Source organism: Ursus americanus, chromosome 19 (genome assembly GCF_024610735.1).
Source record: "Ursus americanus isolate L20-20 chromosome 19, mUrsAme1.1.p, whole genome shotgun sequence".
NCBI lineage: Eukaryota > Metazoa > Chordata > Mammalia > Carnivora > Ursidae > Ursus > Ursus americanus.
The window spans coordinates 48147714-48174064 of record NC_142145.1 but is presented as its reverse complement, the minus strand read 5'-3'; the positions used below and the strand labels follow the sequence as shown (position 1 = coordinate 48174064).

Here is a 26351-nt window from a genome sequence, read left to right as displayed (position 1 = left end):
AGATAGTCTTGTCAGGTTTCCCTTGTATTGAGTTGAAATCTGCTTCCTTATGCTACCCGCTGGTTCTTGGCAATTTCCCTCACATCACATTCCAGATGTGATCATACCAGTGCAGAGTAGAGCTGGATATAATGCTTCCTTTTTTTTAACTGCAGTGTTTTGGGCTTACAGTGCCCCAAGATATTTTCTTTGCATATAATGCTTAAAAGGCTACTTTTCTTAAACACTTAACGAAGTGTTAGTGTTACCTTAAAATAGAAGGAAGAATGAGCAGGGAGATGAAAGTATGTTTAGCTAGTCCAAATGACCTTTTCTTTAAAAAATGTTTTGATTTATTGCTTTAGTTAAATAACATTGAATTTTGAAATAAACAACTTTTTACTATACCATTCTTTCCCCTGAAACAATGCTTTTATTTTAAATGTTTAATAGTTGAAATCAATACCAAACTTTTTTATTATCTTTTTTGAAGGTAAATCACAAAGATATTTAGCAACATTATGGAACATTTGGAAATGAGCAAAAGGGAAAATACTACTCATAATTCCTCTACTTTAAAAAACTACCATTCATTTTGGTATATGCTTTTAGTTTCTCTAGTCTTTTTAAAAACTTTTATTGTTGTAACCATAATATACGTACAGTTTTGAATCCTGCCTTTTTCACTTAACATTATATCATAAGCATTTTCCAAGTTATTATAGTCGTCATAACCATCGTTTTTAATTGGCTGCATTATATTCTTTTGAATAGCTTAGTGGTGAAGAAAACAGACTGTGGAGCCAGACTGCCTGGGTTCGTATCCCAGCTCTACCACTTACTGGCTCTATGGCCTTGGGCAAGTTATTTAACTTCTCTGTGTCTCAGTTTTCCCATTCTATAAACTGGAGGTAGTATCGTCTACCTCATAGGGTTATAAGGATTAAATGTGTTAGTCTACGTAAAGCACTTAGTGTGCCTGACATATAGTAAATGCTCTAGAAGTGTTATCAAGAATTATCATCATCATTATTATTGAGTGCACATACCAAAAATTACTTAAGTACGTCCCATTTGGGGACTTTTAGGTTGCTTCCATTTCTTGTCTCTGAAAAATTTGTTAGCGGTGACTAAGTATACTGTTAAGATATTCTTCAGAATTATTTTGCATGGGCTATTTTACTGTACAGTCTTTTTTTAAACTTTTAAATTGGCTTGTGCTCCACTTGAAGGTATTTGTACCGCATCTACACCTTTTGTGTTGTTGGGAGATGTTTTGGATTGTCTTCCTTTGGATCAATGTGACACAATATTCACTTTTGTGGAAAAAAATGTTGCTACTTGGAAATCAGTAAGTGCTTTAGTTTATATTTCTGCTAATATTATGTTTCTATAGATCCAGAGTTCAGAAGATCGTGTTTTGTTTTTTTTTTTTTTTTTTTTTGCTTATATGTTAGTATTGCTGACTGCCAAAAAGTTTGTCCTTCTGAGGGAATTATACTGCTGTCTTAAGGGGGCCAAGTAAGAGTCATGGTGTAGAAGAAGTTGAAGTGCAGAATTTGAGTAGTAACAATTTGAAAATGCATACTTTCACATGTTTAAAACAGTTATTTAGTGTCATGTTTTGTTATACACGTGAAAATATATTTAATTGAAAATGCTATTTGTGGGGAAAAAAGTGAAGGTGGCATAGTAGACTCAGTGCATATCACTGTTCTTCAGTATCTTACTTGCTGTGATTTATTGAAGAGTGCAACAACTTCTGAACAGTAGTAATAATTTCCGTCTTAATTTCAGAACACATTCTATTCTGCTGGGAAAAATTATTTACTACGTATGTGCAATGGTAAGTAATTCAGTTGTAAATGATTGTTTTTTAAAACAAGTGTGGCTAGAAAAACAGGTGGTTGAACTAAACACAAGTGATAAAATTTTAAAAATAGGTAAGTATCTTGGTTTTTAAATAACAGACTGATTTATTAAAACTGATCATTCACTTTAAATTAAACTGTTCCTGTTGTGGGTGTAAACTTTAAAAGAAATTCAGTAAAGTTTGTCTTTCTCATGCTAAATTAAATACTTTTTTGAAACAATAGTTTCTACTCCAATTCTGAGAATTGCTTTAGGAAAATACTCTTGACAGACTAACAAATTTGCATGTAGTTATAATAAACATAGAATGATTTCCTATAACTTTCATCTCCATATATTGTTAGATCTCCTTAGAAGATTATCAAAATCCCAGAATACCGTCTTCTGTGGACGAATTCAACTCTTTTTGGCCAGGCTTTTCCCTTTATCTGAGAAATCAGGTAAGCTTTTATACATTAAATAAATGCTTTGAAGGAAAATCTTTTTCAGTTTTTAATGGATTAGAAGCTGCTGTGATGATAACAAGGAAAACGGTTCTATGAAGTTGAAAGCATAGAAAATTGTCACTTTATTTTCTATTATTGTTGAAGAGTTATACTGTTGCTAATGTATAATACAGGTAACCCTTAAAGTCATTGATTTTTTTTTTTTGAAGTATAGTTGACATATATTAGTTTTAGATGTACAGCATGGTAATTTGACAGTTGATTCTTTAAGTTCCAAGCTTATTAATAATAAAAATGTGTAATTGAATCACACATATGTAGATATGAACTGTCATGTCTGTCTTTCATTATATAAGGTATGCCTATTTTTCTGCTTCCATTTTCTCCCTCACCATCACTACTGTTTAGGCACATTTATTTTCTTTCATTTCTTTTACCATTTTTTATTATGAAAGATAACATTCATATAGAAAAGTGCATAAAATAAGCATATACTGTAATTATTCTGAATCAAATCCTTGTGTAACCACCGTCGAACTCCAGAAATGGAATATAACCAGTTCTCCAGAGCTCTCCATTCTGTTCACATTTGCCAGATTTTTAATACCTCTTTCCTTCATATCAGGCTAATATACCACCTACTTCATATGTTGTTGTGAGGATTAAATGAATTAAGATACATGAATAGCTTACAACAGTGCCTACATGTAGTGAGACCCATAGTATATGTTGGCAATGGTTTCTGTGTGTTTTCTTTTTTGTCATGCTAGATCTGTGGGGTTTTTTTTCCTACTTATTTAATGTGATCAAGATTAATTTAGATTACTAAGGTATTTACTGCTTGTATTTCTGAGCTTCTAGTAGTGAAAAATTTCCCTCTTAGACTTTTCTTTAGTGTAGGTTTATATTTTGTCTGAAAATCTTTGTTCTTGAAGAATGATTTCAATAGGTAAAAGATTCTAGGTTGGCACTAGATACAGGATTTCATCATGTGTGAGATAATCATTACTGTGCCTTCTGTCTTCCATTGTTCTCTAGACAACACAAATAGCAGTCTAAGCTCTTCGAAGATAATCTAGATTTTTTTTTCTCTCATTGCTCTTAAGATTTTTTTTCTTTGTTTTGGGTTTTTGGTTTGTTTTTTTCAGTTCTATAATGTATCTTACTGTGGATTTCTTTATCATGTTTGAGATTTGTGGAAATCTTAAATCTGTGGGTTAGTGTCTTTCATCCAGTTTGTAAAAATTTTAGCCATTATTTCGTTAAATATTGTGTATGCCTCTCTCTTTTCTTTCTAGAACTCCAGTTAACGTTATTATACCTTGTCCCTGTGTCCTCTGTCTCTTATTCTTTCTTTATTTTCATCTATTTATCTCTAGTTGTCACATTCTGAATAATTTCTTCAGAACAGTTTTCCAGTTCACTATCTCTTTCTTAAGCTATGAATGATCAGCTGCTAAATAAGTTTTTAATTTTAGTTTTGTTGTTTTCATTGTATTTTATTTAATTTTTCACTTGCTGAAGGTCTTTTTAAGTGTGCTATGTCACTTCGTAGTTTCTTATTCCCTGCTCATATTTTCAAACTTGTTCTTTAGGTTTTTAACCAGGATAAGCATTGTTATGTATCTGATCATTCCAGTACCTAAAGTCTTTGTGAGTTTGTTTCTACTGTTCCTCAGGATGACTGATCTGTTATTGTATCTAGTTAGTATTGGGTGTTATATATGTGAAAATATTGAGGGATTAGTTTTGAGGCCTGGGATAGATACTTTTCTCCAGATAGAGTTTTCATTGCTCCTGCCAGGCACCTTTAGAAAGAGGCTATCACCAGTCTAGGGTTACCTTCATACAGCCCAGTTTAAGGCCTGTGATTCCTTCGAACATTGATAAGACTTGGCACTGAACTATAGTTTGGTTTATTTTAACCTGAGAGTTATAGCCCTGCAGGTTCCCAGCCTTAGAGATGGTTCGGGTGGGATTTATTAGATTCCCCACCTTTTTTGGGTCCAGATTTGTATAATTCTAGTTTCAGGAAGCTACGAAAAGGGTAACTCAATTTTACAACTGATTCTTCTATCTGGCAGATATACTCAAGACAGAAGTGGCTTTAAGTATTGATGATGCATGCATTGCTTTTCTAACTTTCCTTCTGGATGTTTGCCACATATCCCTTACTTTCTTGTCAGCTCTTTACTCTTTTAAAAAAAAATTTTTTTTACTTCATTGCCTTGAACAGAGCTGTGAACATGGTTTATACCCTGTAAGTTTTTATGGAATTGATGTAATTTATCCAAGTTTTTAGTTGTCTTTCATGGGGTTAACCTGAATTAATTAGCTAATTTGGCCTTTTGTTACTGGAAACTCATCTTTTTAAATTTTTTAAAAGCTTTCAACATGTGAATCCACATATCATACAATTCACCATTTAAAGTGTGCAATTCATTATTTTTTAGCATATTGACAGGGTTGTGCAACAATGACTGCAGTCTAATTTTTGAAAATTTTCCTACCCTGTACCCAGTACCTGTCATTCCCCACTCATCATCCATTCTTACCTTCTCCTCAGGCCCTAAACAACCATTAATCCACTTGTTCTCTTTAGATTCTGGACATTTTAAAAAATGGAATAATGAAATATGTGGTCTTTTATGGACTGGCTTTTTTAACTTAGCATAACATTTTCAAGATTTATCTGTGTTATAGCCTGTGTCAGTATTTAATTTTTTTTAATATTCTCAATATGGATATGCCACATTTTGTTTATCCATTCAGTTGATGGACATTTGGCTGGTTTCTGCTTTTTGCCTATTATGAATAATGCTGCTGTGAACTTTATAAGATTTTATTTGGACACATATTTTCATTTCTCTTTGGCATATACCTAGAGTGAAATTGCTAGGTCATATGGTAACTGTATTTAAATTCTTGAGGAACTACCATACTGTTTTGCAAAGAGGCTGCACCATTTTACAGTCCTGCCATCAATGCATATGGGTTCCAATTTCTCCACATACTTGTTAACACTTACTATTGTCTTGTTTTTTTTATTATAGCCATCTTAGTAGGTATAAAGTGGTATCTTGTGGTTTTTGATTGGCATTTTCCTGATGACTAGAGATGTTAAGCATCTTTTCATTTGCTTACTGGTCATTTGTATGTCTTCCTTAAAGACATGGCTGTTTATTTGTCCATTTTTAAAATTGGGTTGTCTTTTTATTAATTAGTTTCATGAGTTGTCTTTTTATTATAGATAGTAGACGCTTATCAGATATGTTATTTGCAAATATTTTCTCCCATTCTGTGGATTTCCTTTCACTTTATTGATAGTATTGTTTGCAGCACAAAAGTTTTATATTTTGAGGAAGTTTGATATATCTATCTCTTCCTTTGTTGCGTATGCTCTTGGTGTCATATCTAAGAAATCATTGCCTAACCTAAGGTCACAAAGATTTATTCTATGTTTTCTTTTAAGAGATTTAGCTCTGTGGTCCTTTTTGAGTTAATTTTTGTGTGAGGTGGGAGTCTAGTTTCATTCTTTTGTGTCTTAATACGCAGTTGTCCAGGCATCATTAGTTGAAAAAACTATTCTTTCCCCATTGAATTGACATCTCACCTTCTTTATGCCTTGAAAATACTAGGGTCAGAAGAACCTTAGGGTATTGACACTATTCCTTCTGTAAACCTTTTTATTCTTTATTATCACACTACTGACTTTTGCTGTTAGTCTCAATTTTACTTCCTTAGGGATCTTCTCTTTCAGCATCTAATCTAAACCTGCTACCGCAGTCGCCCATTATCACCACCTGATTTCAAATCTCTTCTTAGCATTTAACACCATCTGGCATTTTCAGTGTGTTTGTGTTGTTTACTTATGTGTTCTCTGTGCACAGTGCCAAACACCCAGTTGCCATTTAAATCTGTGATAAGTGAAGGCTGTGTTTTGTGAAACGAAGTGTGCCCCGTCCTAAGTACTAATTTGTGGTTTCTTTTCTGGAAGTTATAAAAGACATAAGAACAAGGTTCCAATTCCCAGCTTTTTTTTTTTTTTTTTTTGTCCTTCCTGGTTATCTCCAGCCTCCGCTGTCATCCTTTTTTTTTTTTACATTGCATTATCCAAATTTGGTTGTGATAGGGCCTCCTTATAAAATGTAGCTGGATTTGGAATGTTAATTTTTTTTAAGAATATGTGAATTTAGTTCAGGAAGGAGAGTGGCCTATAAATTTCCTTCCCTATAATGATCTTGTTAGATTTTTGTACCAAATTAAACTACTTTCATAAAATGGATTGAAAGTTTTCACATTTTTCTTCTTTTCTGGAAGAGTTGGAGTAATTGTATATTATTTCTTTCTTGAATGTTTGGTAGAATTTACACGTGAAACAGCCACAGTAAAGTTTCGTGGCTATGGATTTGATTTATGTAACAGATTTGGAACTAAGACTTTTCATTTTTTCTCAAGACAGTTTTGGTAACTTTTTTCCCCTGGGAATTTGTGTATATTATCTAAAATTTCAAATGTATGTTATTTATAGCTTTTTTTCCCTTTTCTGTTTTTCTTTTTTTAATTGAAGTATAATTAACATACAGTGTTTCGTTAGTTTCAAGTGTATGATAAAATGATTCAGGAATTCTATTACTCAGTGCTCATCAAGATAAGTACACTTTTAATCCCCTTTATTTGTAGAACTTATCATTTTTTTAAAGAACATCTTAGACCTCACTTTCAGTGTACAGCATTACTAAATTGGCAAGACATAAAGAAACCATTTTTTTCCCTTCTCTCATCGACTGGTTGAAAAACTAATAATATATTGCTAAAGTAGCTTTAAACATTATATATCTTTTAATAAATGATGTTTTTAAATTTAATTTCTAAATTATAAAAATAACACAACCTATTTCAGAAAATTTGGAAAATGAAGGAAAAAAGCTGTTTATAATTAATCCTACCACCCTAATGTAAGCTAGGTTGGCATTTTGGGATATTTTCTAATAGTATCTTTTTTAAACATTTGTAGATGCTTGACATTCACTAGGGTATATCCCAACACCTTCAAAAAGCCAGTTCAGCATGTAATTTTAGCATGTCACGGTGAAGTATGACAGAAGTTTTTGATGTAATTATGGCATGTGCTATATTGAATAATAAATAGGGAGTAGACAAACATGTTTTAAGTAGTCAGTGCTAAATGGGGAACCAGATTCATTCACTAGCTTAATGACTTGATCTAGCATAGTTTTTTTCACTTTAACTTTTTGCTCTGAAATAACTTTAGACTTAAAGAAGAGTTGCAAAGATAATAGCATGAGTACCTGAATAACCCTCACCTAATGTTAGCCTCTTACATGATCATGGTGCAGTTCCCAAAACTAAGAAATCAACAGTGGTGGTACAGCACTGTTAACTATAGACTTTATTTGGATTTTACCAGTTTTATTACTGTTTCTCTTTTTTCTTTTCAAGGATTCAATCCAGGACATTGCTTTACTCTCCCCAGTTTCAGTCTTTGCTTTTTTTTTCATGACTTTGACACTTTTGAAGAGTACTGACCTGGTATTTTGCAGAATGCCCTTCAGTTTAAGTTTGTCTGATTTTTTTCATAATTGAGGTTATGGATTTGGGGGAAGACTGCAGAGGTGATGTGCCTTTCTTGGTGCATCATTTCAACATGATGTTGGTATGTCTTGTTACTGGTGGTGTTATCCTTGATCACCATATTTTTCTATTGCTAAGTTACTATTTTTATGTTTTTAATTAATATTTGAAAGGAAATACTTTGAGGCTCTGCAAATACTCTTTCTCCTTAGACCTTTGGCCACTAATTCTAGTATTCATCAGTGAATTTTGCCTACAGCAATAATTTTTAGGTTGCTCTGGTGGTGATTTTCTATTTCTTCTATTTCTCCTATGCCTTCTACATGTATTACTTGGGATTCTTCATAAGCAAAAGTTGTCTCCTCTCCCTTATTTACTTATTAATTCAATCATCTGTTTCAGTCGGAATTTGTAGATATTTTATTCTCTGGGTTGCAATCCCATAGTATAATGACTTAGTTTCTCACTCAGATTGTTCTAGTTTTGCCCATTGGGAGCTCTTTCATGTTTTCCTGGTATGAGAAGATAGCCTGGGCTCATCTTTTGTTTACCCCACCCCTGGAATCCCCCACCTCTCCAAAGAGCCTGATTCCTTTTATTAAGAAATAAATAAATTCCTTTTATTTAAGATCTGCTAATGACTAGTGGAGTATCACTACTTCTGGGTTCTTTTGGTGGACACAGCTAGGAAACAGATGTATGTATACTAACCCATGTATGCATATACATCTATATTTACTTCTGTATCTGCCTATGTATGTATTTTTAGATGACCAACAAGAACCATGAGATTATACTGATACTTCTGAGTTTAATCCGGCTCCAGTATTCCTGCTCATTTATTCTTTGACAGTGAGAAAGCTCTCATTAACTAAAGTATATTTACTGTATATATTGTTATACACTCTCACTTTTTGATTAATACAATTTTTATTGGTGCTTCAACAAAATTATAAATTACTATGTATTGCACTCTGTAAAATTGTTCTAGACTGTTAATAACAAGGACAACTTTATTTGTTACAATGTATGTAGAATTCTGGATACTTTAAAGACACCTTAAAGAATGAATTTTAGAAAGGGTTTGAAAATCAAGTGTGTTATTTCTGATGATCTTTTGTTTAATTATGGATTCATCATTTTATATGCTTTGTGGTTATATGACAATAAAGTTACAGTCTTAAGTTTAATTGCTTAGTGGAATTGCTTTGACAATCTTTTTTTTCTTCTTCTCTTTCATAGGTCTTAACTTGCAGAGTCAATTTAATTTGGAAAATGTCACTGTTTTCAATACCAATGAGCAGGAAAGCACCCTGGGTCAGAAGGTGAGGCTAATAAGAAATCTAACCTTATAAATAAAAACTTATAAATATCTAACCATATTTATAAGTGTGTTACTAAGATAACTCCTGTGAATGGGTCTTCTGAGTCACCCAAAATTTTAAAAACCTTTATTTCTAATTTATAGAAATAATGTGTATTCTGTGTTAGAAAATGCAAACAAAATAGAAATATTTAAAATAGAAAGTACAACTACCCCATAATCCAAGGCCCCAAAGATAACCACTCTTATCATGGTCTGTCTGTCTTTACAGGACTTGTTGTGTGTGTAGTTTTATTCCAAAAATGAGGTCATACAGTACATACTGTCGTGAAATTCACTTTCTTCCTTTTAACAGTATAAAATGGATGCATTTCTGCATCAGTACATTTAGATCTTAGTGTTTTAATGGTTCGTGTTAAGTCTTCTAAGTGGATATTTATCATAATCCTGTCAGTGGGCATTTAGATAATTTCTAATAGTGAAAAATGGTTAACAGCATTACAATGAGTAGTATTGTATGTATCATTGCTAAATTATGCAGGTGTTTCCTTAGGGTAAATTCCAGTAAATGAAATTATTGTGTCAAAATGTATGCATATATCAGATTTTAATAGCTGATGACCAGTTACTTCTCAAAAAGGTTGTACCCATTTATATCATCACCAGTGGCACTTGGAGAATGCCTGCCCATTTTCCCACAGCCTCACAGCAAGCCTGGGAATTACCAATTTTTAAAAATCTTTGCTTAATTGATACATACTTGAAAAGTAAATCTTTGTTTTAACTTACATTTCCTTGGTTTTTAGTGAAGTTGAGGGACCTACTATTTGTTGGAATTTTTTCTTCTGTGCCAATTAGAAGCAGTGAGGAAGAGAATTACCTATTCATAACATTTGCCCATTTTACTTTTGAAATGTTTTTTTCTTACTAATATGTGGAAGCTCATATTGAATATTAATTCATTGGCTACCATTTTGTTCATTTTTTTCTCAGTTTATAGTTTTTCTTATAACTTTATTTATGGTGCCTTTGCTGTGTTGAACTTTTAAATTTGGATATAATATTAATGCTTGTTGGTCTTTTGTTTAGGTGTTTCTGGTCTTGTGTCATGCTAAAGGCTTCCACTCCAGAAGAATATATAAACTCTTTTGTTTTCTTTTGATGCTTTTATGATTTATTTTTTCTTTTACATCTTTAAGCCAGCATGAATATCGGTATATGGAATAGGTTGAGTTATAATTTTATTTTTTTCAAATAGTGAGCCAGCATCTCAGAACCATTTGTTAAATAATCCATATTTGCCCACTGATTTTTAAAAGGACATCAGGTATAATCAACTTTATTTTTAAAGATTATTTATGATCTATCCAGAAGACAGTCCGGAGTTGGCAAATTTCTGGACATTCAGCACTTGTTCTTCATTTAGGAACAAGTACGAAGTTTTAAAAATTATTAATTAGGTATAACTAATATCTAACTGTAAATTAGATTATCTTACATAATTTGTTCCTTAAAATGTAATTATTACCAATTTGGAGATGATGTTGACTTTACTTAAGATTTTTAAAAATTTTGTCTTTCACTTTTATATATCTTTTGGTACTTCTTGGACTATTTCATGTAAATTTGTTATTTTGAATTTCTCACTATAGAGCTAGACACTCAGCATATCCTAAAGTGTTCCCCAATAATAAGAGTTCTCTGTGGGGTTGGGGAGAATTTCTATGGTCAAATTAAAGTTGGGGACAAAACTACTTAAGTATACTTTGAGTTATTTACTGCAATTCTTGGAGTTCTTAATATACTAATGATCTCAATTCTCTGAAAGGTCATTGTATATATTTCTAAAATGTATTTTGCCATAGGCCTTTAATCCCATAGGGAATCTACAAACCATGTTTGGGGAAATATTGATTTAAAACTTTCTACTGTATCTTCATGACTATCTTATATCATTGTCGTACTGCCTTGAGTTTTCAGATCCCTGTCACATAGAATTGCCATTGTCTTAAAGATTAACTGTAGGTCTAGACAGAAGTGCAACTAGATTTCTCTAACAGTGTTTGTCTAGCAGTGTGAGAATGATGTTATTCCAGCATGTCTTCTGCCTGACAACTGCTTTGTGACAGACTGTACATTTTTTTAAATTTAGCACACTGAGGATAGAGAAGAAGGAATGGATGTAGAAGAAGGTGAAATGGGAGATGATGAAGCTCCAACAACTTGGTGAGTTTTAGAAGTTCAGGTTTCGTGATTTACAAAACTAATACCTTAATGACTTACAAGTACTAGTGTCAGGATATACACAAAGAGGAAGCAAATCATGCTTACAGATTTATTTGTATTTTTTATGGATATTACTTCAAATTATAAATCCTGAATCACTAATAGGCTCTGTTAGTTGGTTTCTAAATCACATGCAGAGAGTTCATTAGTTACATGGCCTACTTTATGCGTATTCCTAACATTTGGATAGGCAACCTAGGCACTCCTCCCCTTTTTCCTTCCATTTAACTTGGTGGACCTAGTGCCTGTGGATAATGAGCTGACTTTTTAATGAAGTTGGAGGAATAAATAACCTTCTTTCTGTCTTCTCCCCTTTCCACTCCCATCTCGTTTCCTTTTTGTCTGCTAACTCTATGCTTCCTTGCCAAATAATTCCTTCTTAATGCTGATTAGAAGCGATGAGGAAGAGAAAAAGGGAGATATGAAGGAAGATTTTCACTTCCAGGTGTCTGAGGTGACAAAAGTTATCATCAGTTGCAATTGAATTTCTGGAGGATCAAGAAGAGTTTCCAATATCTGCACAGGGAGACGTATTTGTGGCATCCCAGATTTCAGATTCAAACACGTATCTCCAAAGAAGCATTGAGAGTAGTGTGGCTCCGGGCTGAATTCCAGTCCTAGTTGTGTAACCTTAAGCAAGTACCTAACTTCACTGCAACTCAGTTTCAGTATCTTTAAAATGTAGTAATGCCACCTACCTGCTTGTTGAGATTATTAAATGAGATGCTGCTCGAACATGGTCTGTTAAGGTACAACGTAGTTATCCTTTTTGTTACCATAGTTGTTGATGTTATATATAGTGATATATGCAAAGCGCTAGAACAGTGTTAATTCTGCCCAGTGCAGTTTTGTCTAGTTAGACTCTGCCAAAGCCTTTATAGATATGTCAGCCCCATTGATTGTTTACAAGGTAGTCCCAATTGCAGAAAAATCACTTAAACAGGATTCGGCACTCAGCTGCCTCTCAGTCCGTCACAATCATTATATTTTCTTTTTTGTATGTGTCCTTTTTTTATTGAAATGAAGTTGACATACAATGTTACATTAGTTTCAGGCATACAACACAGTGATTCAACATTTATATACATTAGGATGTGATCACCAGGATAAGTCTAGCTACTGTCTGTCAACCATGAGATTATGATATTGTTGGATTGTTGACTGTATTCCGTATGCTATACTTTACATTCGAGTGACTTACTTATTTTAAAACTGCGAGTTTTACCTTTCAGTCCCCTTCACTATTTTTTGAATGGAGGAAGAGATTATTTGGGAAATTACTTTGTGACCAGCTGTATCACCAGATTGTCTTAGGCACCATAATTCACAAAGAACACATTACCTATGTGTCTACAGTATGAAGCCCATTTCAGATTTGGCTGAAATACACCTGTAAAAAATTTTGTATTAAAAAAAATTCCAGTGTAATGTTCTATAAAATCACTAATTCAACATTTAAATATGTCAAGTTGCAGAACATCTTGGTTAAAATAGACAATAACTCTTACTTAATTTGTTATGGTTTGCATATACAAAAAGTAGTCACATTTGCTTTGTTTGGATAAGTACAGAATCCAAATGTATCTGTGAAATGGTGAAGTTAGAAGGCAAATTGCAGTGGGTCAGAACTTTAAAGGAGGTTAAAGAAGTGGTGACATTGAGTGTAGACAACTCTTTCAAGATGTTTAGACATGAAGGAAAAGCCATGGAGGCACAGCATGGATTGGAACTTTCAGAGGAGAGGATTTTTTAAAAATGTTAGTGCCTCAACTATAAGTTTCCTAGTAGTCATATATTAATACTACTTCAGAATTTCTTCTGTGAGGCACCTCAGATAAATACTAGGCCAACTAAAAAGGAGAGAGAGCAGATGCTTTTACAGGTAGAAGATGGTAATTAACACTTTAGATTGTTTAGTATCAAGCATTAAATTGTGAGTTTTGTGGCAACTGAAAGAGTAATGGAACATGTAATGGTTTCATAATTCTCATTCTCTGATTAGAAGTAGTGTCCCATTTCTTAACAGGCAAACTTTCATTGTACTACATTTCAAGAGGTGTTTATTATATTCATATATGTGGTAACTGAGTAGCATTGTGTGTGTGCATATAACTATATATAAAACTATATAAAATTTTCAAAAGCAGTATTGTTTCAAAAACATTATTAAGTGTATAGAACTACACAAATATCAGTTATATTATTTCATGGGTGTAAATCATTTTATATGTGGCTTGTTCTTTTTCCAATTTACTTGCACATTTTGGAAAATGTTCCTTTTGTGGCTTTGGGTTTTGTGGTGTGTGTAGCTTTTTTTTTTCTTTTTTTTTTTAACTTGATCTGTAGAAATCCCAGACTTATAATCTTATTGTTATGAATCAATGAAATTGATTCAATTACAGAAAATAGTTTGTCAATTGATGTTCAGATCATTGTTTTCTTATTTTCAGAGTTGTTACTAGGAAAGAGTGTAGAAAGAGTGAAAGTTAACATGCCCATTAGATTCTTTGAAATACTGCTGGTTCTTAAAACTTTTGGCAGGTGCTGGATTTTGGTCAATAAAAGTTGTCAGTATTCTTCATTATTGATTTGAAGCAAGATCCACATGTTTCAAATACTAATAATTGCTCTAGCAAAGTTAGTTTTCTTTTATCAAAATAAGCTAGCTTGCTTAATTATTTACCTTTATACATAATCCAAAGTGATTGTAATCTGGGTAAGTACCTCAGCATAATTTCAGGCTTCTTTTGTAAAATAAAGTGCATGCACTCTGTGACTGCTATTTCCTTGCAGACCAAGGGCTTTTTCAATTATTGCCAAGTTCACAGCTTTGTTCCAGACAGTTAAGAGTTGTCAGAAGTGTGACTGTAAGATAAGTGATCTGTTACTATGTGTGTAGATGTATGTGGGTTTTTTAAATTGATGTGCCAATTAACATAAATTTAATAAAATTCTTTAAACAGGTATTTTATGATACCAACTTATAGTTTGTAATCTTAACCATAAGTGAATTAGAGTTATATGGTGAGAATCTTCATCAAATGTGTTTCCAAGTGTTATAAAACTACTTTTCCCTTTTTCATTCTTAACTAATGCCTTTTCAGACATTTTTGTAGAAAACTGATTTTTACACTAGCAAATTATTTTTTACTTTCCTACTCTCACCTTCCTTTATATATATATAAAGTAAGGCATTTTTTTTAGTCTTTTAAACATTACTTTCCCCCCAAAAAAAACTTTAAAAGTACATGACAAAAATTATACTCATTTTACTTTACTATAATCCTTTAAAATGCATTATGATATGGCCCCTGATACTCCCTAGTCATTAAAAAAGTAATTTTAAATATATCATTTCAAAGATGAAGAGTGGAAGATTACTTACTTTCTATTATTGACCAGAATGGAGAAGGTAAGACTCTTAATATCATAGTGTTGTGTGGATCACTAAACCCCCTTCCTGTTTCCCACATGCAATTACAGTCTTCCTTGGAACACTTGTACGGCTGTGATGCCTAGAAAAAATGCTAACTGTAATCCATAGATTCAGTTTATTAAGATTTCTTTAGAAAGAATAGAAGGTAGTACCCAATTGTGTTTACAAATAAAATTAATTTTAACAGAGGTGATGTTGAAAATTTTTGTGAATATTTGAGGATATGAAATAGTCAATACCTAAGCCATTTTTGATAATGGCTGTTTGAATGATATAGAAGATTTTGTTAAAAGCAAAAATCTCTTGGGTAAAAAAGTCTGAAATGTTTAACTTTTAAAATTAAAACATAGTATAATGATTTTGGTAAATTTAAAAATTAATGTATTGACACTGCAGATTTGTAACAGTGAAATTGCAAGTTGAATTAGTAATTCTGTAATAAAGACACTAAAGAAAAGGCTTTTTATAATACTGAGTTGATACATATTTTACACATTTGTCTCATGCTATAGCTTTTGGCATAGGTTATGAATCCCTTGAAATTGTTTATAAAAGTTTGTATAAGTATAAATGTGCACTTCTCTGGGGAAAGGAGCTATAGACTTTGTCAGCTTCTTAAAGGGGTGTATGACCTAAGAAAAGTTAAGAGTGCTTAGAAATTTCTAAAAGAACTTAAGTGATTTATTTAACCTTTATTTTATTAGCTCCATTCCAATTGATTACAACCTGTATCGAAAATTCTGGTCACTTCAGGATTACTTCAGGAACCCTGTACAATGCTATGAGAAGATTTCATGGAAAACTTTTCTTAAGGTGAGTTGCCAATCACAGACTATCCAAAACTCAGTATTTTACAGTTAATAGCAGAGGCAAAACTTGACTCTTTTCCAGCATACTTTTTAATTACATAATTTTACCTCTTACATTTTTATGCCTATTTCATAATGTTAACCACTGATTTTGTGGAGTAGTTCATAAATAACTTAGCCATCTTAAAGTTCATAATTACAGCCTTGGATTTTTTGTTTGTTTTCACATAGTACTGTCACCATGAGTTGATGAATTTTTATTGAATATGTTGTCTTTGCACAAAATTATTTCAAGTATCCTGTTAGAACAAGGGTTGCAAACTAATGGCCATGGGCCAAATCCAGGCTTCTTCCTGTTTTCATAAACAGAGTTATATTGGCACACAGCCATGCTAATACTTGTAGCTGTTTGTATGCTGTAATGGCAGACTTGAGTAGTGTGACTGAGACCATATGAGCCATTTAGCCTGTGAAAATTAATAGAAGGAAACCTCATTTAAAATGGAATCAGGAAACCCGCCAGGTGGACTCTCACATTCAGCACTAGTTGTCATTTGCAGAGCCAACTGGAAGAGGTGGACCTTGCCAAAGTACTTTACTATCCCAACGGAAGGAAGGAAGATTTCTTCCTCTCTCAGCAACAGCTCAGCCAATGAGAGGCAGTCACAGCTCAGCCAATGAGAAGCCACTGTACTTGGAACTCCCAGTTTACTCCAGTGGACTTTTAGCTTATAACAGCCCCTCCTAACTCCACCTTTCCTCTATAAAAGAGCACTCATCTTTGTTCTCCCAGACCTGCAGCTTGCTTTTCCCAGATTGCAATTCTCACCTATTCCCAAATAAACCCATTTTTTTGCTGGTGAAATAACTGGCAGTTTAATTTTATTTTAAGAGGTTTATTTACTTTAGAGAGAGAGAGAGAACACAAGTGGGAGAGGCAGAGGGAGAAGAAGAAAGAATCTCAAGCAGACTCCATGCTGAGCGCAGAGCCTGACATGGGGCTCGATCTCACAACCCTGAGATTGTGACCTGAGCTGAAACCAAGAGCAAGACACTAACCAACAGTACCACCCAGTCACCCCAGTAGTTTTATTTTTGAGGTTAACAAGCCTGTGGGCACCTTGCAGACTCGGTCAGTAGAGCGTGCTACTCTTGATCTCAGGGCTCAAATCCCACTTGGGGTGTAGAGATTACTTAAAAATAAAATCTTAAAAAAAAAAGTTAACAGGCCTAACATACTTACTGTCAGAAAAAATATGAGTAGTCCTTGTTTTGTAAGAATTCTCTGTATTTCTTTTACTTGGCTACTTAAATATCAGTTGTTCTTTTTGGTTATAGTCATAATCCACGGTAAATAGGTAACTCTTAAAAGTAACGTGGTATGTGTTCAGATTAAGTGGTGAGTGAGAAAGCGTTCAGAATTGTTCCCCAACTGGATAGGATTTGACATCATTGTTTTATTTGGTCACAGCGTTTAGCACAGGAAATGCTTGAGCATTTTCCACAGCTGGTTAAACATCTAATTTCACTGGTAAATTTCTGTATACTTTCAAAGCATTACTTTCTCTGTTTGCCCCTTACACAAACTACATAAGAAATTACATTTCTTCAGGAGTAGAGTTTATTCCTACTTTGACAATACCATGAACTCTTCATACCAAGTAGTTTTAATCGAATTTTGCCATCATAGTTTTTCTTGTTTAATGTGCTTTACAATGTGCATACGTGGTTAACTATGAGTAAACTCTAGGTATTTTGATATAGAAAAGCACTAAAAGAGTTATTGGGCAACAATGCCAGATAAAACTAATTGGTATTTGTACTTTGCAGTATTCTGAAGAAGTTCTAGCTGTTTTTAAAAGTTACAAATTAGATGATACTCAGGCCTCCAGGAAAAAGATGGAAGAATTAAAAACAGGAGGAGAACATGTATATTTTGCAAAATTTTTAACAAGTGAAAAGGTATGAATTTTTCTTTTTTACTAAGCATAATAAATAGTGGTCTTTTTTTTTCTATTTAGCTGATATTCTTTTAGGTTAAGTTTCATAGAAATGTTTATTTTTGGTTAAAGCTGATGAATACTAGTTTGAGAGTCGTGTGAATTCCTTGCACAAGACTGATTTCAGAGGTAAAAGAAGTTCTGCATTGTCTGTTTTGTAGGCTTATTTTTCAGTTTAATTACTTTCGAGTGTATATATTTTGAACCTAAAGTTAAGATTTAATTTGTATTTATGGAAACAATATTTTGTAATTAGTTTGTCATTCAGGTACAGATAAGGGTTTTAAACATTTCCTGATAATTTTATTTATACAGTAATCAATACATTTTGTGCAGATACAATGCTAAGGGATTGTGTAAATTTTCCAGTCAAGATGGCACACTAAGTGTATGTTTTGACTTACTCCCTTTACTCCAAACACATAGAAATGACAGGTAATATATAAAAGGAGAAAACCAAAAGACAAAGTTGGCCTTCCAGAACAAGAAAAATATCTTAATGGACCAGAAACGCCAAGTAGTAAGGGAAACTGAAGTCTCAGGCCTGCTGAACCCATCCCAAGCAGGTGGTGGCACCCAGGAGTTTGGCTGCAAGTGATAGACAGCAGGTGTATTTCATGTGCGACCAGGGACCAGAGCCAGATTCACTGCTTGAAGCCAGCAACTGGGGTGGAACTTTACCCACTTTTGAAAAGAAGCTAAGGAAAAATGTTACCAGTCTTCTGTCCAGGGCCGTGGATTCATAGGAAGCCCTGGGTCTAAGGATAACAAAGACTCAGCTTTGTGTCAGCTTCCTCTGGACTGGATATGTGATATCCTCAATATACTAATGAAATAGTTGGCTCCAGAAATTCATCATAAGACTTTTTCCAAACTTGACTCCAGGCACCCTGGTAGAAGCAAATGCAAAACTACTGACAAGAAAGGATGTACACAGGGAGAAAGAAGGAGAAGTAAACAAAGCAAAAGCTTCTGATTCAAAACTCTGATACATTGCAATTCCAGAATTCATAAAGAAATTTAATACTATGACAGATCACTAACCAAATCAACTATTGGGATATACATGTATTTATTCCAGATACACGGCTTGACCATGATGTTAAAAACTTTAAAATACATGTTTTAGATAATCAAAGAGATAATTGATGATATAGCATCCATTGAGAATGAATAAAAAATTGTGAAACTGAAACAGGCAGAAATGAAATAGAATGGGTGAATATGACAACTAATTGAGAGACTTAGAAATAAAAAATGTGATCATCGAAACCAAAGCAGAACATACAGAATTAAACCATAGATTGGACATAGATGAAAAGAGAATTAGTGACTGGAAGATAATGATAAGAAGTTCACCCAGAACACCCAGAAACAGAGGTGGGGGTGGGGGTTGTTTGTTAACCTGAAGGAGCAGTTAAGGGTAATGCATGGTCGACTGAGAAATTCCAGCAAATATCCAATAGGATTTTTAAAGAACAAAATAGAGGGAATGGTGGAAAACTATATTGAGAAGAATTGAAGGTAATATCAAGTTCTCAGATTAAAAATATGCTACAACTACCAGCAGGATAAAGAAAGTTAAATCCATACTTCAGTACATCATGCTATAATTCCAGGGATAAAAAGAAAACCTTAAAAGCCACCAAAGCAGGGGGGGGTGGGGGAAGACAAATATACTAGAAAGGACAGAAGACAGTGGTGAAGTATTATAGTACTAAGGTGGGGGGGGCTATCAATCTAGAATTTCATACCCAACTAAATGCTCAAGACTGTGGCCAAAATAGACATTTTTATTGACTAGGAAAACATACCACTCTAAGACCCTCTTTTTGAAAAACTACCAAAGGATATTCTCCAGGAAGAAGGAAATTGAACCTGTAAGAAAGGAGTGGAATACAGAAAGTAGTGGAGATCACGAAAATGGAAAAACAGTTAATTTATTGATTAAAAACAAAAATGTCATAAAAACTGATTTTTAAAAACTATTGTGGAATTTAAACTAGATGACAATAATAACATGGCAAGGAAAAACAGATGTTTAGTGAGCAATTTAAGCATATACTTCAATCCTTATAATCATCTGGAGGAGGAAAGAAATACTGAATAACTTTAGACTTCATCATATATATTAAAAGGGTACCACCAAAAGAAAACAACTTGTAGCTCTTGAACAGCAAAGAGCTAAAAGGGGCACAGGAAGAAATATAGACTATTTTGTAAACCCAACTGATGGCAGGAAGGGAGGAAAAACAAAAAGATAGAAATAAATCCAAATATATCAATAATAGCAAATGTAAACAGATTTAAGACATTATCAGAATGGATTTTTAAAAATCTGGCCATATTTATTAATTGAAACATATAAAAACTCTTCAGTTGAATAAAGAATTCAAAATTTTTATTTTACCCTATTTAGAAGAGGGGAAGAAAATCCCAAAGCTCTTCTAGCTTTAACAAAGAACCTTCCTAAAGACACACTTCAGAAAGCTTAGATGTCTATTTAAATAATGTTGGGGCAAAAAAACTTCCAAAATAAAACCAGTAAAAGTTCTGTATACTTTTAGGAATTACCGATTACATTTTTCAACACATGACAGCTGTTTCAAAACCCTGGATGTTCTTAAAGTTCTTTGTATAAATAACATTTCCAAGGACATTTTAATAATAGAAAACAAGAATACACACTTTCAGAGATCTCCATATATGGAGTATAAAAATCTGTGCTTTTGTACTGGTTTCCATACACCACTTTCTCAGAACTGGCACTCTGAGTAGTTTCTTTATTGATTCTTTGTGAGCTTTCTTTCGCCAGCAGTTAGGAGACCATGAGCTTTCCAGGGTTAAGCTCTGGAATTCCATTACTTATACCATGAGGAGTTAAAGCGTTGAGAAGCTTCATACTTTATAATATGGAAAAGAGAAAAGGCACAGAGAATTGTAACAAAGAGAATGTGAAGCATGTAATGTTTTGTATCTTTAGTTTTCTTCTTTACTGCCTCTTAAGCAACAATTTTATCTTAAATTTAGATCTGTATTCTTGTACGTTCTTCATATTTTTACAGTGCATTTCCAGTGTTTACTACTCAGTATCCGAGTGAAAGTATGTGTAGCACATTACCTGTAACATGAAAAGTATGCACCATTTTATAAGCTTTACTGTTCCACTGAAAGAAGCCTTCCACATCTCCATAATACTCTACACAATGTTTTGAATCCATTTGATATACTCACACATATGATGAGAATGTTATTTCCCAGAAACATTGTGTTTTGCTTACATGAATGTGATCATACTTTTCCATAGGGAGCATCAGGATACAGTGCATGGAAAGGATGCTACAACCTTTGTAGTTATAGACAGGCCAGTTATAGGGTAACCACAGGTAGGCATGGGTTCTACAAATAGGTGTCTTTGTAAGTTATCGTACCTTATTTCTCAAAGAGGGGTATTTCTTCTAGAAACAAAGTCGTATTGCGATTTTCAAGGGCCACTTTTTTATGCTGTCTTGGGTATGATTGCAAACACTAAGTTCTTACAATACAGTTTTCTTGTTAGAATAGTAAAATAATTCAAGAATAGCAGTCACTAAATGTAGTGCTGAGGACTTTGGGTTTTTTTTTTTTCTTTTTGGGTTTTTTGGTGGAGAAGTACCTGATCTTTAAGATTAGTCCAGAGTCATAGTCAGAAATTTTTAAGGGAGAATTTCACCTCTAATTGTCCAATTTATCATACCCACGTGAAAGGCACTGGTGTCGTAGAGAGTCTTCCTTCAGCACTATGTAGCATGTTAAAGCGGAACCAACATTTTAAAATATTTAAGTACCATGACATTAACATGATAGTTAGAGGAATGTATTCCGGTATCTTTGAGTTCTCATAGAAAAAAGTACTGCTAGAACTGGACTGCCCAGTTCTTACAGTACTAACTCCGACAGTTGAGACTGAGTGTCCAAATGGAAGAGAGCAGGTGGAATACTTGGCAGCCAGCAGTTACCGCAGTGGCTGCCCACAGTCCCATACTGTTGATCCTAGCGTGATCATTAAGGCCATTCTTGTTCATGGAGAAAAGAAAGTTAACAACCTGCCCAGACTCTGCATTATGTGCAGATCTCTCAAAGACTTTTGGCCATTTAAAAAAGGAGAGTTCTGACAGAAAGTTGTTCTGCCTTAAATTTTTTTGTACTTTCTGTATCCATTTGAGAGGTGTCCGAGGTTGAATCTTTGCAGTTGAAGGCAAAGATAGGTCTATTCCTTTATGACACACATTACAGCTTAGTTAGGAACAAACAGGCTAATCTGTATCCTATAATTTTGTCTCATTAGTTGTTTCAAGGGAGCCTCCCTTTGGACAGGTCTGGGAAGTTTTCGTACAGCTCTGGAACATGGCTTGAGTTTTCTTTTTCTGCAGGCCAGAGATAGAGCCAGCTCTCCAGCAAATTCCAGGACTTTACCGTGAGGTTCTTGCAGGTCATTATCATGGTCTGAAATTTAAATAGAAACTAGATTGTTGGTCCCTGTGCCTTAAGAGAAAAAAGTTCGTAGCAAAAGCTGTTAAATAGGCGGAGGCTGACATTTTCTTTTAGTTTCAAGATGGAGAAAGGTCTTACATTTTAAAAATCATGTAAGGACTCAGCAGGATTGGAGCGGTATTTTCTACTAACGAACCTGGATGTAAATCAGTCATCGAGCCTTACGTCTTGACATTGCCCATCTGAGTCAGCTGGTAGGGCTTCTCACAGCTGCTTTTAAAATGGTTTGACAGACTTGATTTCGGCTTTGAAATAATCAAACACAAGACACATCCATGTTGGGCTTTGGGTGGCCACTGAGGAATGGAAAGTAAATGGAAACTTTATTGTCCTGCCATTAATATTTCATGAGGAGAGAGACCAGGTTATAGATCTCACTGTTGTGTAAGCTACAGACAATGTGTCTAGACACATCAGTTGAATTATGTACAAACTTTTGGGTTACTTTATTTTTCAGAGTTTTATTTGGATGTTTGCCTGTCTCTGCTGCGGGCAGTGAAGGCATTGATGAATCTTTAGGGCTTTATAAACTTTGCAATTTGAAGTGTTTTGCTGACACTTATGTCAGTTTTAGTATGTGGGTATGCACCCACCCATCTGAAAAGATAAATGCAATTACCTTTTTATGTAATTAACTTTTTTTATATGAATAAGATTTATCTGAAGCGGTCCTCAAAGTGGGAAGCATGAGCTGTGCTTTGTATTGTGACACTTTTGTACTTTGTGTGGCTGACAAATAGGGTAGCTCTTTAAATGTCATTGAGCATATTGGAAAATTTAGAGCGTACTCATCACTCTATTATTTTTAGAATCCCCTCTGTGTGTGATTCAAGCTATGGTTATGCAAGCAAGATAAAAAAAAAAGTCTGTTCTCTGGTGCTACCAAGCAGCCATCTAGGAAAGGCTAAAGAAAGGGTACAAAAGGAATGTAGGCCATGGATTTGGAGCCTGATTCTGAAGAAGGACAAAGTCTAAAAGAGTTGGCAGAGAAGACTGGTTAATTGATAAGATAAAGATAAGAGCAAAAATAGAATGAGAAATGGCCCAGCCTTGCTATGTCATTAGCCAGAGAAATAGAAACTAATAATCATTTCTGTTAATTATTAAGAGAACTTAATATTTATTAATAATAATATTAAAATATTTGCTCCTTTAGAAATGACAGCTCTCATCTCATTTTACATAGTCACGATTTACACAAAAGCATAAAGTAATCAGTATATTCATAAATGTAAACAGTTCTTTGAAAAGAAAATGTGCTTTGATGAGGGCAGTGATTACTACCACCTGACAATGTATGGAAGGCAAAGAACATTTTACTACCCTTGAGAATGGACTGAATACCCAGGGACTTAATTTTGTCTTTCTGAGAGTTAATCAGGTTCCTTTTGGTGTTTTTAAACCTTTTTTTTTTTTTAAGATTTTATTTGTCAGAGAGAGCACAAGCAGGGAGAGTGGCAAGCAGAGCAGGCGGAGGGAGAAGCAGACTCCCCGCTGAGCAAGGAGCACGTGGGGCTCGATCCCAGGACCCAGAGATCATGATCTGAGCTGAAGGCAGCCACCTAACTGAGCCACCCAGGCGTCCCACTGTTTTTAAACTTTAAATATACTTTAATATATATGTTTTAATATATCAAACAGTATGCTTAATGACAGTATTAAAGTTTTAAAACTCTAGTCTTTAAAATAATTTTATCAAGTATGTTTAAAAGTACAGTTGATTTCATCATCTTAATTTGAGTTCCGAAGGATAAATGTGTTTATAGATAGTCAAAGAGACTTAGGTTAAAACACATAGGAATTACATAGTGGTTAGGTACTTTTTATTTCTTTCCATATCTGAATTTTAATTTCTTTGGAAGTTTCTTAAGGAAACTACAGATTATTGAAACTTGACCAGATAGCTTAGGAGTATTCAGTAGAGTCACATAATTTGCAGTATTGTCTGAGGTTTATGAAAACCATTATATGGATATTGACTGTTTAATCACAACTTAATTTAGTTCACCTGTGTAAGTAATCCTAAGTTTTTGTAGGGGTGACAACATAACCTATATTGTTTAGGAAGTTCCAGTTAATTTAGGCTTTTGAAGGCCAAAAAGAAGTCTTGCATTTACTAAAATAAATAATTTGTGTTTTACATTAATTAGATGTATTAAGGGGAAGAGATTTAAAATGTAAATTTTGGGTATTTATTTTACTGAGGGATATTAAGTCCTCTAAATCTCCTTAAAAGTATTAGTACAGAAGGTTTTCTTAAAATCTTTTCATTTATGACCATTGCTTTAAGTGACCTTTTTAACTAAAGCAAAAGAGCTGACAGGTAACATCTCCTGCTCTTCTGTGGACATACCTTTCTTTATCCTGTAACTCAGCAGGGACACTGAAATCCTTAAACTGATATTAGATTTTTCATTTTTTTTTTTTTTAGATTTTTCATTTTTTTTAACTTTGTTTTTAAAGAAAGTTTTTAAATTATTAGTAAATAGTACTATTTTAAGTTTATAATTTAGTTTTTGTGTAATAATTTATATATTATTTTTCTCCTCGGAAACCAAATGTTTGATAATTTAGTTGAATAAGATATATGAATCTATTCCAGGTAGAAAACTATTTTACAATTTAGTCTGCTAAACCCTAATTCAACATCTAACGTTTCTGTAAATTAAAAGTTTAAATGATGGCATTCTTTGTAAAATAATGACTCTGGAACCTATATCTCCCAGTCTGGGGAGAAAATGAATATATTCAAAGCATTTGGAGTTTTGGCTTATTTCTTTCTTAATTGTCTGAGAAGAGTTTTTCACAGCTCTTCCAGAAATACAAGAACTTAGTGGTGCTGGGGCACCTGGGTGGCTCTGTCGGTTAAGCGTCCAACTCTTGATTTTGGCTCAGGTCATTATCTTAGGGTCCTAAGATCAAGCCTGTGTCAGACTCCACGCTCAGCAGGGTATCTGCTTGAGATTCTCTCTCCCTCTGTCCCTCCGCACCACCACCACTACCACTGCCCACCCCCCCCCCCGCACATGTGTGTGCTGTCTCTCTCAAAAAAAAAAAAAAAAAGAACTTAGTGGTGCCTTTAAACAATTTAAGAAGGAATTCTAGTATACTTGAGAGATTTTATCTTTCCTAGAAATCTCTCAAGACACACAGTTGACTAGTTTTGTACTATATACTCATATACTCATTACTTTTCTTTGAGAAATCTGCAACTCCTGCAGCCATATTATTTCCTACTCCCTGACCCACAATTCAGTGGGCTTTTACAAAAAAGAAAAAAAATGAACCTAATACTCAGTCAACAGAAGAAATTATTAAATTAATATTAAAATTGATTATTTTTAGTCAAACTAGAGATTATATAGGACCCTTATATTCCAAGGAAAGGAAACATTCTAACTGCTCAGATAAGGATGTAGACGCCTATTTCACTTAATGGCTCAAGAGTAAAACAGATTCACATCTATACAGATGCTTTCAGCGTCCCATGCACTCAATTGTCATTGGTATATTTGTCTTCCAGGGAGCAGCAGTTTCCTTTTAAAGAGTTTTGTGTCTTAGAATTGTACCCTTCCTAGTTCATTTGCAGTATATAGCTGAGCTTTGTAATTCCAGAGGGCTGCATTAAGGAAACAAAATAGACCTAAGTGGCTTAAAACTTATGTGGAAAAGAACACAGGAGAAATTTAACAAATGGAATATTGGGAGCATGTTACAATTTCCATCCACATAGGATATGTGCCTTAAAACTCTTCAAAAAGGTTGAAATGTTAGCATGGAAAGAGACACACCAAGCAAGAACCAGCAACAACAACAAAACAAAAAAAACAGCTTACGTAAGTACCAAATAAAACAGAATTTAAGGCACAGAGCTTAAGTAGGATAAAGGACACTACATTAATGAGTCACCAAGAAGATGTCATGAACTCATATGCATTCAAAATCTATTAAGAAAAAACTTGTAAAATTATGAGAAGTTGGCAGATCATCAATTATAATGAGTTATTTTAAAATGCCTTTATCAAAACTGATGGGTTGATCAGACTAAAGATTAGTAAGTATATGGAAGAT

General features: G+C 33.7%; 1 protein-coding gene across 1 annotated transcript in view; it reads left to right on the top strand.

The window, feature by feature from the left end:
* THOC1 (THO complex subunit 1) overlaps window positions 1-26351 on the top strand; it is a 52909-nt gene that overhangs the window by 6026 nt on the left and 20532 nt on the right. Inside the window, exons 5-11 of the mRNA XM_045781959.2 lie at window positions 1212-1330; window positions 1777-1825; window positions 2196-2291; window positions 9135-9217; window positions 11369-11442; window positions 15643-15751; window positions 17578-17709. Of these exons, the coding sequence (XP_045637915.1) occupies window positions 1212-1330; window positions 1777-1825; window positions 2196-2291; window positions 9135-9217; window positions 11369-11442; window positions 15643-15751; window positions 17578-17709 (662 nt within the window). The remainder of the gene's footprint in view (window positions 1-1211; window positions 1331-1776; window positions 1826-2195; window positions 2292-9134; window positions 9218-11368; window positions 11443-15642; window positions 15752-17577; window positions 17710-26351) is intronic.